The sequence below is a fragment of the Glycine soja genome, chromosome 4 (assembly GCF_004193775.1).
Source record: "Glycine soja cultivar W05 chromosome 4, ASM419377v2, whole genome shotgun sequence".
NCBI lineage: Eukaryota > Viridiplantae > Streptophyta > Magnoliopsida > Fabales > Fabaceae > Glycine > Glycine soja.
Genome location: NC_041005.1, coordinates 39,712,222 through 39,724,691, shown reverse-complemented (window position 1 = coordinate 39,724,691; position 12,470 = coordinate 39,712,222). Strand labels below are relative to the sequence as shown.

The 12,470-nt window shown below is 34.7% G+C and overlaps 1 protein-coding gene across 1 annotated transcript; it reads left to right on the top strand.

Moving 5' to 3' along the window:
- The first annotated feature begins 5,599 nt into the window (after positions 1 to 5,599).
- LOC114409671 lies at positions 5,600 to 12,470 on the top strand. The gene is made up of 11 exons (XM_028373208.1): positions 5,600 to 5,800; positions 7,154 to 7,239; positions 7,659 to 8,044; positions 8,468 to 8,623; positions 8,721 to 8,876; positions 8,974 to 9,129; positions 9,228 to 9,386; positions 9,587 to 9,710; positions 11,132 to 11,365; positions 11,470 to 11,594; positions 11,838 to 12,470. Exons 1-11 carry the CDS (start codon positions 5,771 to 5,773, stop codon positions 12,089 to 12,091), a joined length of 1,866 nt encoding a protein of 621 aa, XP_028229009.1. The 5' UTR covers positions 5,600 to 5,770; the 3' UTR covers positions 12,092 to 12,470.

Sequence of the window (12,470 nt, the reverse complement as noted above, 5' to 3'; positions counted from 1 at the left end):
GTTGGCTCGTTTGGGAGAAGTAAGAGCAAATTTTTGTGAATTAACTCTTAAAATTCCAGTTGCAAACGGATACCACACATTGAAGGGAGACTCGGCTTTAACTAGGGTTGTAGCCTCTTTAAAATCTATCCTAAAGACTCTAAGTGATCAAGATCAAGGATTTCTGGTGAAGTACTGTCACTTGCAAGGGGAAGGTAGAAAGTCAGTAATTTATCCTGCTTGGACAAAATCAATTTTGGAAGAGTATGAATTAGTCTTTCAAGAACCTAAAGGATTACCACCCCCTAGGAGGCAAGATCATGCGATTCGGTTAAAGGAAGGGTCTAATATTCCCAACATCAGACCGTATAGGTACCCACATTACCAGAAAAATGAAATTGAAAGGTTAGTAGATGATATGCTTAACTCTGGTATAATCAGAACTAGTGTTAGTCCTTATTCTAGTCCTATAATCTTGGTGAAGAAAAAAGATGGTGGATGGCATTTTTGTGTAGATTATCAGGCTCTTAACAAGATTACTATACCAGATAAGTTTCCTATTCCTATTATAGATTAACTGCTTGATGAATTGGGAGGAGCGGTGGTTTTTTCAAAGTTGGATTTACGATCCGGTTACCATCAGATCAGGATGCATGAGGAAGACATTCATAAAATGGCTTTCTGGACTCATGAAGGGAATTATGAGTTTTTTGTCATGCCATTTGGACTCACCAATGCATCTTCCACCTTCCAATCTCTTATGAACGAGGTGCTAAAGCCATATTTGAGGAAATTTGTACTTGTTTTCTTTGACGATATTCTGGTTTACAACAAAGGTGAGGATGACCATAAGGACCATTTACGGGCTGTTTTGGCATTGTTGAAGGAGAACCAGTTGTTTGCTAATAAGAAAAAAATGTACTTTTAGCCAAACTCAATTGGAATATTTGGGTCATATCATTTCTATAGAAGGCGTGGCAGCAAACCCCTAGAAAATTGATGTTATGTTAGACTGGCCTATACCCAAGGATGTTAAGGCTCTGAGGGGATTTTTGGGGTTGACAGGTTACTATATAAGGTTTGTTAAGGACTATGGTAAGATAGCCCGACCTTTGACTCAATTGTTGAAGAAAGATAAGTTTCAGTGGAATGAGGAAGCACAAGCTGCCTTGGAAAACTTAAAGCAATTGGTGGTTGAATTGCCTATTTTAACAGTCCCTAATTTTTCCAAAACGTTTACTATAGAAACTGATGCATCCAACAAAGGGCTAGGAGCAGTTCTAACGCAGGAGGGTAGACCTGTGGCTTTTCTCAGCCAAACTTTATCTGATAGGGCGCAAACTAAGTCAGTATATGAGAGGGAATTAATGGCAATTGTGATGGCTGTCCAAAAATGGAGGCACTACTTGTTGGAAAGGCACTTCATAATTTTAACTGATCAGAAGAGCCTCAAATTCCTCATTGAACAACGAGTAATGGGCGAGGAATATTTCAGGTGGACCTCTAAACTCATGGGTTTGGATTTTGAGATACAATATAGACCAGGAAAGGAAAACGGGGTGGCTAATGCTCTCTCTAGAAAGATGACATTTTCAGCTTTGTCTCAGTCCACTTTGAGCAAATAAAAGATTGGGAAACTGAAATTCACCACGATCCTAAGCTCCAAGGAATCATTCATGATCTGATACAAGATATTAATTCCCATCCGGGCTATAAATTTCAAAACCAGAAACTGTTTTATAAAGGACGGTTAGTGCTTCCCAAAGGCTCTTCTCGAATTCCATTGTTGTTACAAGAATTTCACAATTCAACTGTGGGGGGACATTCAGGTTTCTTTAGAACCTATAAACGAATTTCAAAAGTTATTTATTGGGAGGGAATGCGGAAAGACATTCAGCAACATGTAGCTACATGTGAGGTATGCCAAATGAATAAATATCAAGCTCTTTCTCCAACAAGACTTCTTCAACCATTGCCTATTCCAAATCAAGTGTGGGCTGATATATCCATGGACTTCATTGAAGGGCTACCCAAGGCTCATGGAAAAATGTCATCTTAGTAATGGTTGATAGATTGACTAAATACGCTCATTTCCTTGCACTTAGCCATCCCTTTTTACTGCAAAAGAGGTTGCTGAAGTTTTTATCAAAGAGATAGTTAAATTGCATAGGTTCCCTTCTTCAATTGTATCGGATCGTGACAAAATTTTTCTTAGCCACTTTTGGTCAAAATTGTTCCAATTGGCCGGCACTAGACTCAAATTTAGCTCTACTTACCATCTCCAAACAGATGGCCAAACCGAGGTGGTCAATCGTTGCTTGGAGACTTATCTGCGGTGCCTCACATGGACTAAACCTCAACAATGGCCTAAGTGGTTAAGTTGGGCTGAGTTTTGGTTTAACACCAACTACAACAACTCTCTGAAATTGACTCCTTTCAAATCCTTGTATGGTCGTGACACATCCCATCTTTTGAAAGGAGCCACTATTCCATCAACTGTGGAAGAGGTAAACGTGATGACTAATGATAGGGACCAAATGTTACATGATCTCAAAGGAAATTTGGCCAAGGTGCAGAATCAAATGAAGAAGTATGCTGACCGATCTAGGCGTTCAATACCATTAAATGTTGGTGATTGGGTGTATCTCAAGTTACATCCATATAGGCTACGGTCATTGGCTAGGAAGACAAATGAGAAGCTTAGTCCATGTTTTTATGGTCCTTACCAAATCACAAAACAGATTAGGGCAGTTGCTTTTGAGTTAGCCCTTCCACCGGAGAGTAAAATCCACCCGGTATTCCATGTTTCTTTACTCAAGAAGGCTCTCTCCCCTTCAGCGAATCCTCAACCTTTACCACCTATATTATCGAAGGAGTTGGAGTTGTAGGTAACACCGGCTACTGTAAAAGCCGTGCGTAACACTGCTGCAAGGATTGCCGAGGTGCTTATTCAATGGACTAACCTCCCAGACTTTGAAGCCACTTGGGAACCAGTAGACACCATCATGCACCAATTCCCTTCTTTTCACCTTCAGGACAAGGTGACTCTTTTGGGGGGGGGGGGGTATTGTTAGGCCTCTTATAAGTAAATATTATAAGAGGAGAGCCAAGACTTAAGATTTATTAATAGGACTGAATTGTTTCAGTTGTTGTTTATGGTAGTTATTTCAAGCAGTTGTTATTTTAATTAGATGTGTGTGTTTTTAGGACCATACGTAACTGCCTTAAGCAGTTATTGCAGAATAAATTATGGAGTAACAGCTGGGGGGTTAGGCAATTTTTGGGTGGATTTTCGGGAAGGGAGAGACCAGACTCTCGAACATCTTGGGGGAAACCTATGTATTAACTAGTCTACTCAGTTTCCTGTGCAATTTGTAATTTCTGTTATGTTTCTTTGAATAAAATTCAGTCCTTATTCCCTTACCAGTTGATATCTATCAGAATGTTTCGCCAAAAGAAAATTGATAAAGCTATTGAAAGAGTTCCTGACATGGAGCCAGTTGATATGGACATCAATATGATTGGAGGAAAGGATGTGGTGGAGAGAGCTGATGTCGTTCGAAATTGTAAACCTAAGAGTGCCTCTTCGATGGAGGATTATAACAAACTAGACATTCAAAATTACAAGAGTTAATTAAAAAAATAATAAGAAATGATGAGGTTTGGATAAAAAAAGTAACATCAATATAATTTTTTAATAACTATATTGATTCTAACTTTATGTCCTCCTATACTAATCTTTCTTACAATAACATATTCTCATTCTTACTTTTGGATTTGAACAATAGATTTAAAATTATACATTAGTTTTCTGATTTTTTTTTAATTAGTACAATTATTTTATGATATATAAATCTAATGACATGTTTAAATGAGATGTAATAATAAACATATACTAAAAGTGAGTAGTGAGGGTGGAAGATTGGTTGAAGGGTTACACAGTTATGTGGATAACCAAATTAAGGGTGACAGTCCTGAAAACATCACGTCGAACAAGTAACGAACATAATTAATATAAGGGAAGCATGATTAGCTAGTCTTAGCACATAAGACAAATATTAATTTAATTTAAAAAATAAGGGAAAAATACATAGGGGAGAATATATTTGATATTTTTTATTCCAAAAGAATAAGAGAAATATATATGATGCACACATCTTGAAAAATATTAAAAAAAAAATATGTATATGTGTGATGAGAGAAAACAAACTCTAATAATCAATAAAAAAAAGAAACAAAAAGTCTACCAAAATCTCAAATTTAAATGAGATTGTTTAATAGATATTTTATATTAAAAAATTTAATAAAATCCATCATAATCCTTCTTGAAAACATATTCATTGAAATTTGTATATTTTTTAATATCAAAAAACTTTTTATAAATTATAAAAAAAAATAATTAAATATCATCATATTTTATTGTCTTTCTTAAAAAATCTTAAAATTCTTAATTAAATATTACATGACTTATTAATACTATTTAAAAATATTATTAAATATCATAAAACTTTTACTTTTAAATTCGATTAAAAAATCTTTTAAAATTCTTTAAAATCCTCTGAAGTATTAAAATTATTAAGATGAAGAATGCAAGAAACGTGAAAGAAAGACGAATGTTCAATAAGCATTTTCCGGACAAATGGAGTGATGGGAGCAGAGAGCACGCAATGAAAATGATCCGAAAGCAAGGAGTGCCACTCTGCTTTCATCGTATTATACAACAAAATGGTTTGTTTCATCATATTCTGGATATTTTCGTTCTTTTCCACTTCTTTTTTTTTTCTTTTGTCCTTAAATCTTTTGTTTTGTCTTTTTGTCAACCCCGAAAAAAGAAAATGAAAACTTGTTGAGAAAGTTTCACTCAAAGAAAATAACTGCGCTTGTGACGGTTCGAAAGGCTGAAGAAGAAAGAATAGAAAGAGCTTCTTCTTATCACTCAAACCCAAACCCCATTTTTCGTGTTATGGGGTTAACAATTTGGAGTTGAAGAAGGCCTTCATCATTAACATACTCATACACTACTACATTGCTTTCATTTTTCTGAAGAAAAAAAAAATCAAAATATTAGTATTACAGTTTTCTCATCACTCTTGGACGGTGGGGTCCACCCCGTGTGGCTTTGTCTTCCTTTTGCAGTTTCCACTCTTTCCCAGAACAATAAATAGATAAATTTAAAGACTACAATGATAATATAAAACTTATTTTAGTTTATTTTTTTCAAAAAATAATGTCACAATACTTTATAATTTTAGAGACTAAAATGGTAGTATACCATGATTATACCTTCAAATTCAGTAAAATGATTTTTTTTACAAAATAAAAATAAAATTTCATGAAAAAAAATACTTTTTTTTTCCAATGAGGAGAATGAGAAGATAATAATACTATTTATATTTATGGAGAGAAAAGTGTTAGACTCTCAAACATATTTCTTTAAATATATTTTTTCTAATGAGTTAAAATTTATTGAAAACTAAAACAAAGAGAATAATTAATATGATGCAATGTCATAAAATTTTGTTATTTTTCATAAATTTCAATTGATAAAAAAATATGTAAAAAAATATATCAAGATTATGTTTCTGAGCATTTCTCTTTCTCTTCGGGAATTAACCAATCGATGAGATTATGTTTCTGAGCATTTCTCTTTCTGAGCATTTCAACTTAACCCTTCCATTTATCATGGATGAAAATATATAACCTAGAAGAGAAGAAGACAAAGTTAAAATTGAAGTGTAAATATTAGGAAAAAGCGAAGACACAGAAAAACGCACGTCATCGAACCTTCACAATGCAGCCACCACCCAAGGAAAATGACAAGGTAAACAAAAAAACAACACAAAAGCTCATTGTAATTTTTACTTGTTCTTTGGTTTTTCATCATTTTTTTCTTTCTTTTTATTGTTTGGTTTTTCGCTGTTACTATGAACTTATATTGATGGTGAGTGAAGTTGCTACTGGGGTTTATCTTCTTTCTTAGAGCATTTTTTTTATTCGCGGGAATTTGCTCAACCAAATAAACTAAGTCCCTTACAAAATTTCATATCACTAGTTACTTGCTAAATTTTGAAGAATATTCTTTGTTAAATAAATGTAATAATGAGAAGCTTTCATGTCACGCTCCAAAACGGAGATTATGCTGACTTTAGGGTATAGTTGGTGAGTATTGATTGCAGCCATAATTATATGAGTAAATAACTTGCTGAAATTGCTCCTTCATTTGGGAACTAATAGGCTAATTAATTACCAAGCCTGTACTTATGAATCACATATGCACTGAGCTTGTTGTGGGTAATGGGGCTTCTTGATTTTACAAACCAATAGCAATTTCTTCAAACTCATTTTTTCCTATTAAGTGACAATCAATTGGAATACTAGTTTTGAAGCTTTGCTCAAGGTTGCTAGGTTATCACATATATGAACCTCAGTGGTTGTGTGTTGAAAGGGTTTACTGTGATGTGTTGTCTATCTAGTCTTGGATGAGCACACTTCATTTATAATAAGCAAAACAGAATCAGTATTAATTACAAAAAATCAATTTAATAATGAGTAATAAGACCAAATCCCTAATTGCTATCAAGTAATAAATAGGAGAATAAAATATATTCTAATATTGTGAAATGTGAATTGTGATTCCATTCATGTTTAGCTTTCCTGCTTCACTTGAGAATTACAATTTTCTTCTTACTTTTCTTGGATATCAAGTTTCCTCCAAAGAGGATTCAGTGTCTTCAGATAGAATGTCTACCTCAAGCAGAGCTAACCCAATTAGCATTTGCATTACCATACATCTCTGCAAGTCACTTATTTTTTCAGCGTAAGACTTTTCTTGAGGTTAATCAAATCAATGGCATGCTTTTCTTGAGGAAATATCTGGTTTTGTTATTGTGAGATGGTTAAATAATTTTTTTTTCCCCTTGTCTTTGTTGAAGTTTGACATTTGATTTTACAGGTTTATCTTATGTTTTGCATCTTAGAATGTAAACTTCTTCTGAAACTGAAATGTACAAGGCATATTTTCCCTTCATTGATTTAACTTGTTTGCAAGACGCTTTACTTATTTATTCCACATGAAAATGGGCGGTTTCAAGATTTTTTTATTAAAAACATTGTTTTTTTAACTTCGCTGTTCTTTGTAGTAGATATTTATTTATGTGTTTGTTATTCCTTGCAGGCTGGAGTTTGTGATATATGTGGTGCTAGTGGATTTGATGAAACAATTGTTACTTGTTCTAAATGCAACATAAACTGTGAACATTCGTAATGATCTTCCATTCACCATTCCCTTTTTTCTACTTATATTCCTTCTTTCTATGTCTTTGATTTTTCTAGCTAATTACTTTCTCATTTTGTTGCCTTTAAGAAAGCTTATTAATACTTGAAAAATAGACCAGTGGTACATGTATCTGCTATCTATTTGAATTTGCATACTTTTGTCAGGAAGCTTGAGAACTTGAAAAACCTCAAAAATACTATTTGAATAATTAGTAATATCAAAGAAAGATTAAAAAAACTTAACATTTACAATTTAATTTGGCCACATAATTTTACACATTTTCTATGACTTGACAAATTATTGCTTTTGGCTTTTAACCTATGGTTTCAATATTTGCCTTTGTAGTATAAGTGCAGCATTAGAACCTTGTTTCTGAATCAATGTTATTTCCACCCCATTTCAGTTACTGCATGCGATTTAATACCTTAATAGTTCCTATAGACTGGATTTGTGAGCCTTGCAAATCCAAGGATGTTTCGACTTCACCACATGAAGTGAATCAGGGTATTGGCTTGAGGGCTTCTAAAATGCGACAGCCTGTCAAAACAGGGAAAGTGAAGTTCCTTCCCGAGGATGAAGTCCTTAGACTTTATTCTGGCAATTTTCCCTTGGCAACAACCCGGAAAACTTCTGTTGGGTCCAAAAATGTTGTTTCAAAGATTCCCTCACAGACTCCAAAACCATATCCTTGCATATCACCTCCTAAAGTACTTGGGAAGCTTTCAAGAAATGATGAAGTACACAAGAAGTCAATGACTAATCAACATGCTTCTTGCTCATTATCAAAAGGTGAGAGTTTCTCTCCTTCTTTATTGCCATCCCTATTTTTCTGTTCTTTCAGAAAGAACACGAATTCCTCTTAACATTTATGTTACATGTTCTTATTCTTAAAAGCACAAAATTTTAAGTGGAGGCTGAACTTGCCTGGGTTTTAATTTGATTTAGTGGAATTAAAATATTGTGCTTCCTGATACCTGTTAAGTCAGTTTCTTAGAGTCACTGCTCGGATTCAGTTTCTTGAAGTTAATAACTTGACTGGATTTTTCTGAAAATTTTATTATACATTTAGTGAGCTAGATTTAATTTTCATCCACTGACAGACTGTGTAGAACCACAGTGTGACTGGTTTAGAAAGAATGTTTAAAGCCTTTGCTGTGCAAGTTTACCATGAGGTATGTTTGTGATTTCTTTTTATGAGTATGGATCTTGTAGGACCGCCAAAGGAGTGTATAGGAGAAAATCAGCTACCCTTGGGTGGAGTGATACCTGGTAAAAAAGTCCAAACCGGTGATGCTCAGAAAGAAAATCCTACTAAAGGGCCTTTTGAAGCTTTATCAGCAGGAAAATCCTCCCATATTGTCGGTTCAGGTAGGATACTTTTCTTGTTATGATTTAATTCTTTGCTGTGCAAGTTTACCATGAGGTATGTTTGTGATTTCTTCTTATGAGACTATGGATCTTGTAGGACCGCCAAAGGAGTGTATAGGAGAAAATCAGCTACCCTTGAGTGGAGTGATACCTGGTAAAAAAGTCCAAACCGGTGATGCTCAGAAAGAAAATCCTACAAAAGGGCCTTTTGAAGCTTTATCAGCAGGAAAATCTTCCCATATTGTTGGTTCAGGTAGGATACTTTTCTTGTTATGATTTAATTCTTTGCTGTGCAAGTTTACCATGAGGTATGTTTGTGATTTCTTCGTATGAGACTATGGATCTTGTAGGACCGCCAAAGGAGTGTATAGGAGAAAATCAGATACCCTTGGGTGGAGTGATACCTGGTAAAAAAGTCCAAACCGGTGATGCTCAGAAAGAAAATCCTACAAAAGGGCCTTTTGAAGCTTTATCAGCAGGAAAATCTTCCCATATTGTTGGTTCAGGTAGGATACTTTTCTTGTTATGATTTTAATTCTTTGCTGTGCAAGTTTACCATGAGGTATGTTTGTGATTTCTTCTTATGAGACTATGGATCTTGTAGGACCGCCAAAGGAGTGTATAGGAGAAAATCAGCTACCCTTGGATGGAGTGATACCTGGTAAAAAAGTTCAAACCCATGATGCTCAGAAAGAAAATCCTACAAAAGGGGCACCATTTGAAGCTTTATCAGCAGGAAAATCTTCCCCTATTGTCGATTCAGGTAGGATACTTTTCTGGTATTGATTTAATTCTTTGTATTATGTCAGATGCTTTTTTCTATTGTTAGTTGCATTTACTCAAGTCTCTGTGTGCAAATGCGGGCATGTATATTAGTATGTATCATGATATTAGTCACTTGTGTGGGTTTTGAACCTATCATCTCTTATTTTATTCCTTTTATTTTTGCTCTCTCTTCTTTAGGTGATATCCGCCGTGCTGATGCTGAATGTAACAAATCTAATATTGAAAAAAGTGATCTTCGGAGTGTTCAGGAAAACTTAAACCTTCATTGTAAATTTTTACCCTCTTCTTTTCCTGCTTGGAGGTATGTACCCCTCTTCCCTTGTCACTGATAACTTTTTTCCTTAAATTGCTCTTCCTGTCATTTGCATATTAAAATCCAACTGTAGTAACTAGCGAGAATTAAAGTCTCAAATTTCCTTTCAATTTTATAGTTTACTATTTACTAATTACAATGACATCTTTCGAGCAATATCAGAAATGACTGTCAATGGGTGCATAAAAACTATATACATTTACATATGCGCAGTGTATTTTTGTGATCTCTTCTCTAACTTTGAATATTTATGTTTGGGGAAAAAAATTTTGCTCCCTCCCTTTATAGTGGCTAATATCAATTCCTTGTGACAAATACTGGCATCTTGGGGTATAAATATAATTACAAGCCATCACAATTGCAAAACTTGGATTCTTATTTTTACTAAATAAATGGTGGTGAGCTTGTAAAGTTTGTGATCAAGTCCCTAGACTTCTAATATTTTTTAAGTTCCTCCTTGTAAATGACATTCTATTAACAATTGTTAAACCATAGGAATTTGTATGAAAACTCAAAGTATTGGGACCTATAGAATTAGGTTTAATGTCATTAGGTCCCTATAGGAATAATCACACATTATAATTTTGTAACAATTCTAAATGCTTTTGACCTGTTGCCATGCCTAAAAATGACACACGAGATATTAGTTATTGAGAGAGAGATGATTGAAAATCTATTCAGGTGATTTAGACACTTGCATAGAAGGTTACTGCAGACACCAATGAGGAGAGGATATTGCATGATTTTTAACCTTGTGACAAGAGATAGAAAGGGACCAAGGACATTTAGGAAATTATTAAAAGGGATCTCATGATGAATAATATCCTTAAAAACTTGGTTTTTAACTGAGCAAATGGCATTGTGCAATCCATGTAACTAATCTCACCTAGTGATGAGGCTATTTTTTAATTGTGGTTATTATTACAAATCAACCTATTGCTGCTTATAATTATAAAAGTGTGGTTCTTGTGTGGGGTGATGATAGTTGTCCAGACATTATCCTAACAAATCCCTTCGACTCCATGGCGCACTTATGCAGATCACTGTCCTCTTGGCTGCTGCTAAATTATTGAACATTTACTTACTACCTCTTCCCTTTCTTGAAGCTGAATTTGTTATTATCAAATTGGATCTTTCTGGCTGCCCAAAAACAACTCATTGTAATAGATCATAGGCTAGATCCTTATTTCTTTTATTTTTTGGTCTATTGAATCCAATCTTTGATTGCCAAAGCATTATCTGAAAATAGAGGTTGTTATGGGTACCACGTGCAATGGTGCAAGTGCCAATCATTTGAGGAATGTATTGCAAGTATTATATGACACTTGCAAATGATTATGCTTTGCATTTAGTTGGGTGAAGGGTACAGTTTTATTAATTTGAAATCTAACATGTTGACCATTTTCTAGGGGTCAATTCCAAATTCTTCAGACTGCTGTATCTAGTGAATTTTATGATGGGCTTGAGGCCCAACCACCATGCATTGTTAACAAGAAAGCATACAAATTTTCAACAGAAATGCCATCAGTCCTTCAACTGGAGTCACTTCCTGTGTTGAATGCTTTGACTGACATATTCCAGGATAATTCTCCTAGGCTTCAGGATATTGCATTGTATTTCTTTCCATCAGAACTTACTGAGAGGTCAGCTTTTACTTCTTATTTTGATGATCCATTTTTTTTTGTGCCGGCCAGGGCAGTATTTGTTGTTTATGCTACTAATACTACATGTTCTGAATTGAATGTAGGTCCAGAAAGAACCTGGATAGCATATTGAAGTTTTTGAATGCTGAGAAATCAATGCTGAGAAGTTATATTAATGGAGTAGAGTTGCTGGTATTTACCTCAAATCAACTTGACATGGACTCAAAGGGTACGTAAACTGTTTTTTGCATTAGCTCTGCTCTGCCACTTCCTTAACACCCTAATCTACAATTCATTTCCATGAATATTTGATACCAAAATTCAGATTAGAGAGAGCAGGTTCAAAATATTAAAATTTTCTTTTGAAAATTGTGGTTTGCTGAATTTGCTTGTCGTATTTGCCTGCATGGCTCAATCAGCATTTATTATTGCATTTTGTCTTGGCGAAGATGACATCAACTAGTTTGCACAGGTGCTATAGCTGCAGTAAATGCTGGACATTTCCTGTGGGGAATGTTTCGCCAAAAGAAAATTGATAAAGCTATTGAAAGAGTGCCTGACATGGAGCCAGTTGATATGGACATCGATATGATTGGAGGAAAGGATGTGGTGGAGAGAGCTGATGTCGTTCGAAATTGTAAACCTAAGAGTGCCTCTTTGATGGAGGATTATAACAAACTGGACGTTCCTCCAGGCTTTGAAGAATTTACCAAAATGTCTAAATGAAAATTTGCTGCAGAAAACCAGCACATGATTTGTGAGACCTTGCATATAGTGTAGTGGGCAACCTCAAATTCTGAAGAGACTTAACGAATTCAATTAAAACATCATCATGGTATTGGTATACTGGTGTAGTAAAAAATTATAGTTAGCTTGTATGTTCAGTTTCTGAACTCAGTTAAAATATCATCAGGATTTGGTATACTGCTACAGTCAGAAATCGTAGCTAGCTTGTTTGTTCAGTTTCTGAACTTAGTTAAAATATCATCAGGCATTGGTATACTACTATAGTTAGCTTGCTTGTACAGTTTCTGAACTCATTCTGACCAGGAGTTTGCACATGGCCTATGAATATATCAATGGAAGAATAGAATGTGCATTTGCA

What these genes read in the sequence shown, in the direction of transcription:
- LOC114409671 (XM_028373208.1), top strand. Translation starts at nt 5,771, where the DNA reads ATGCAGCCACCACCCAAGGAAAATGACAAG. An exon ending in CACCCAAGGAAAATGACAAG is followed by an intron (nt 5,801 to 7,153) that starts GTAAACAAAAAA and finishes TATTCCTTGCAG; the next exon opens with GCTGGAGTTTGTGATATATG. An exon ending in TTCTTGCTCATTATCAAAAG is followed by an intron (nt 8,045 to 8,467) that starts GTGAGAGTTTCT and finishes TGGATCTTGTAG; the next exon opens with GACCGCCAAAGGAGTGTATA.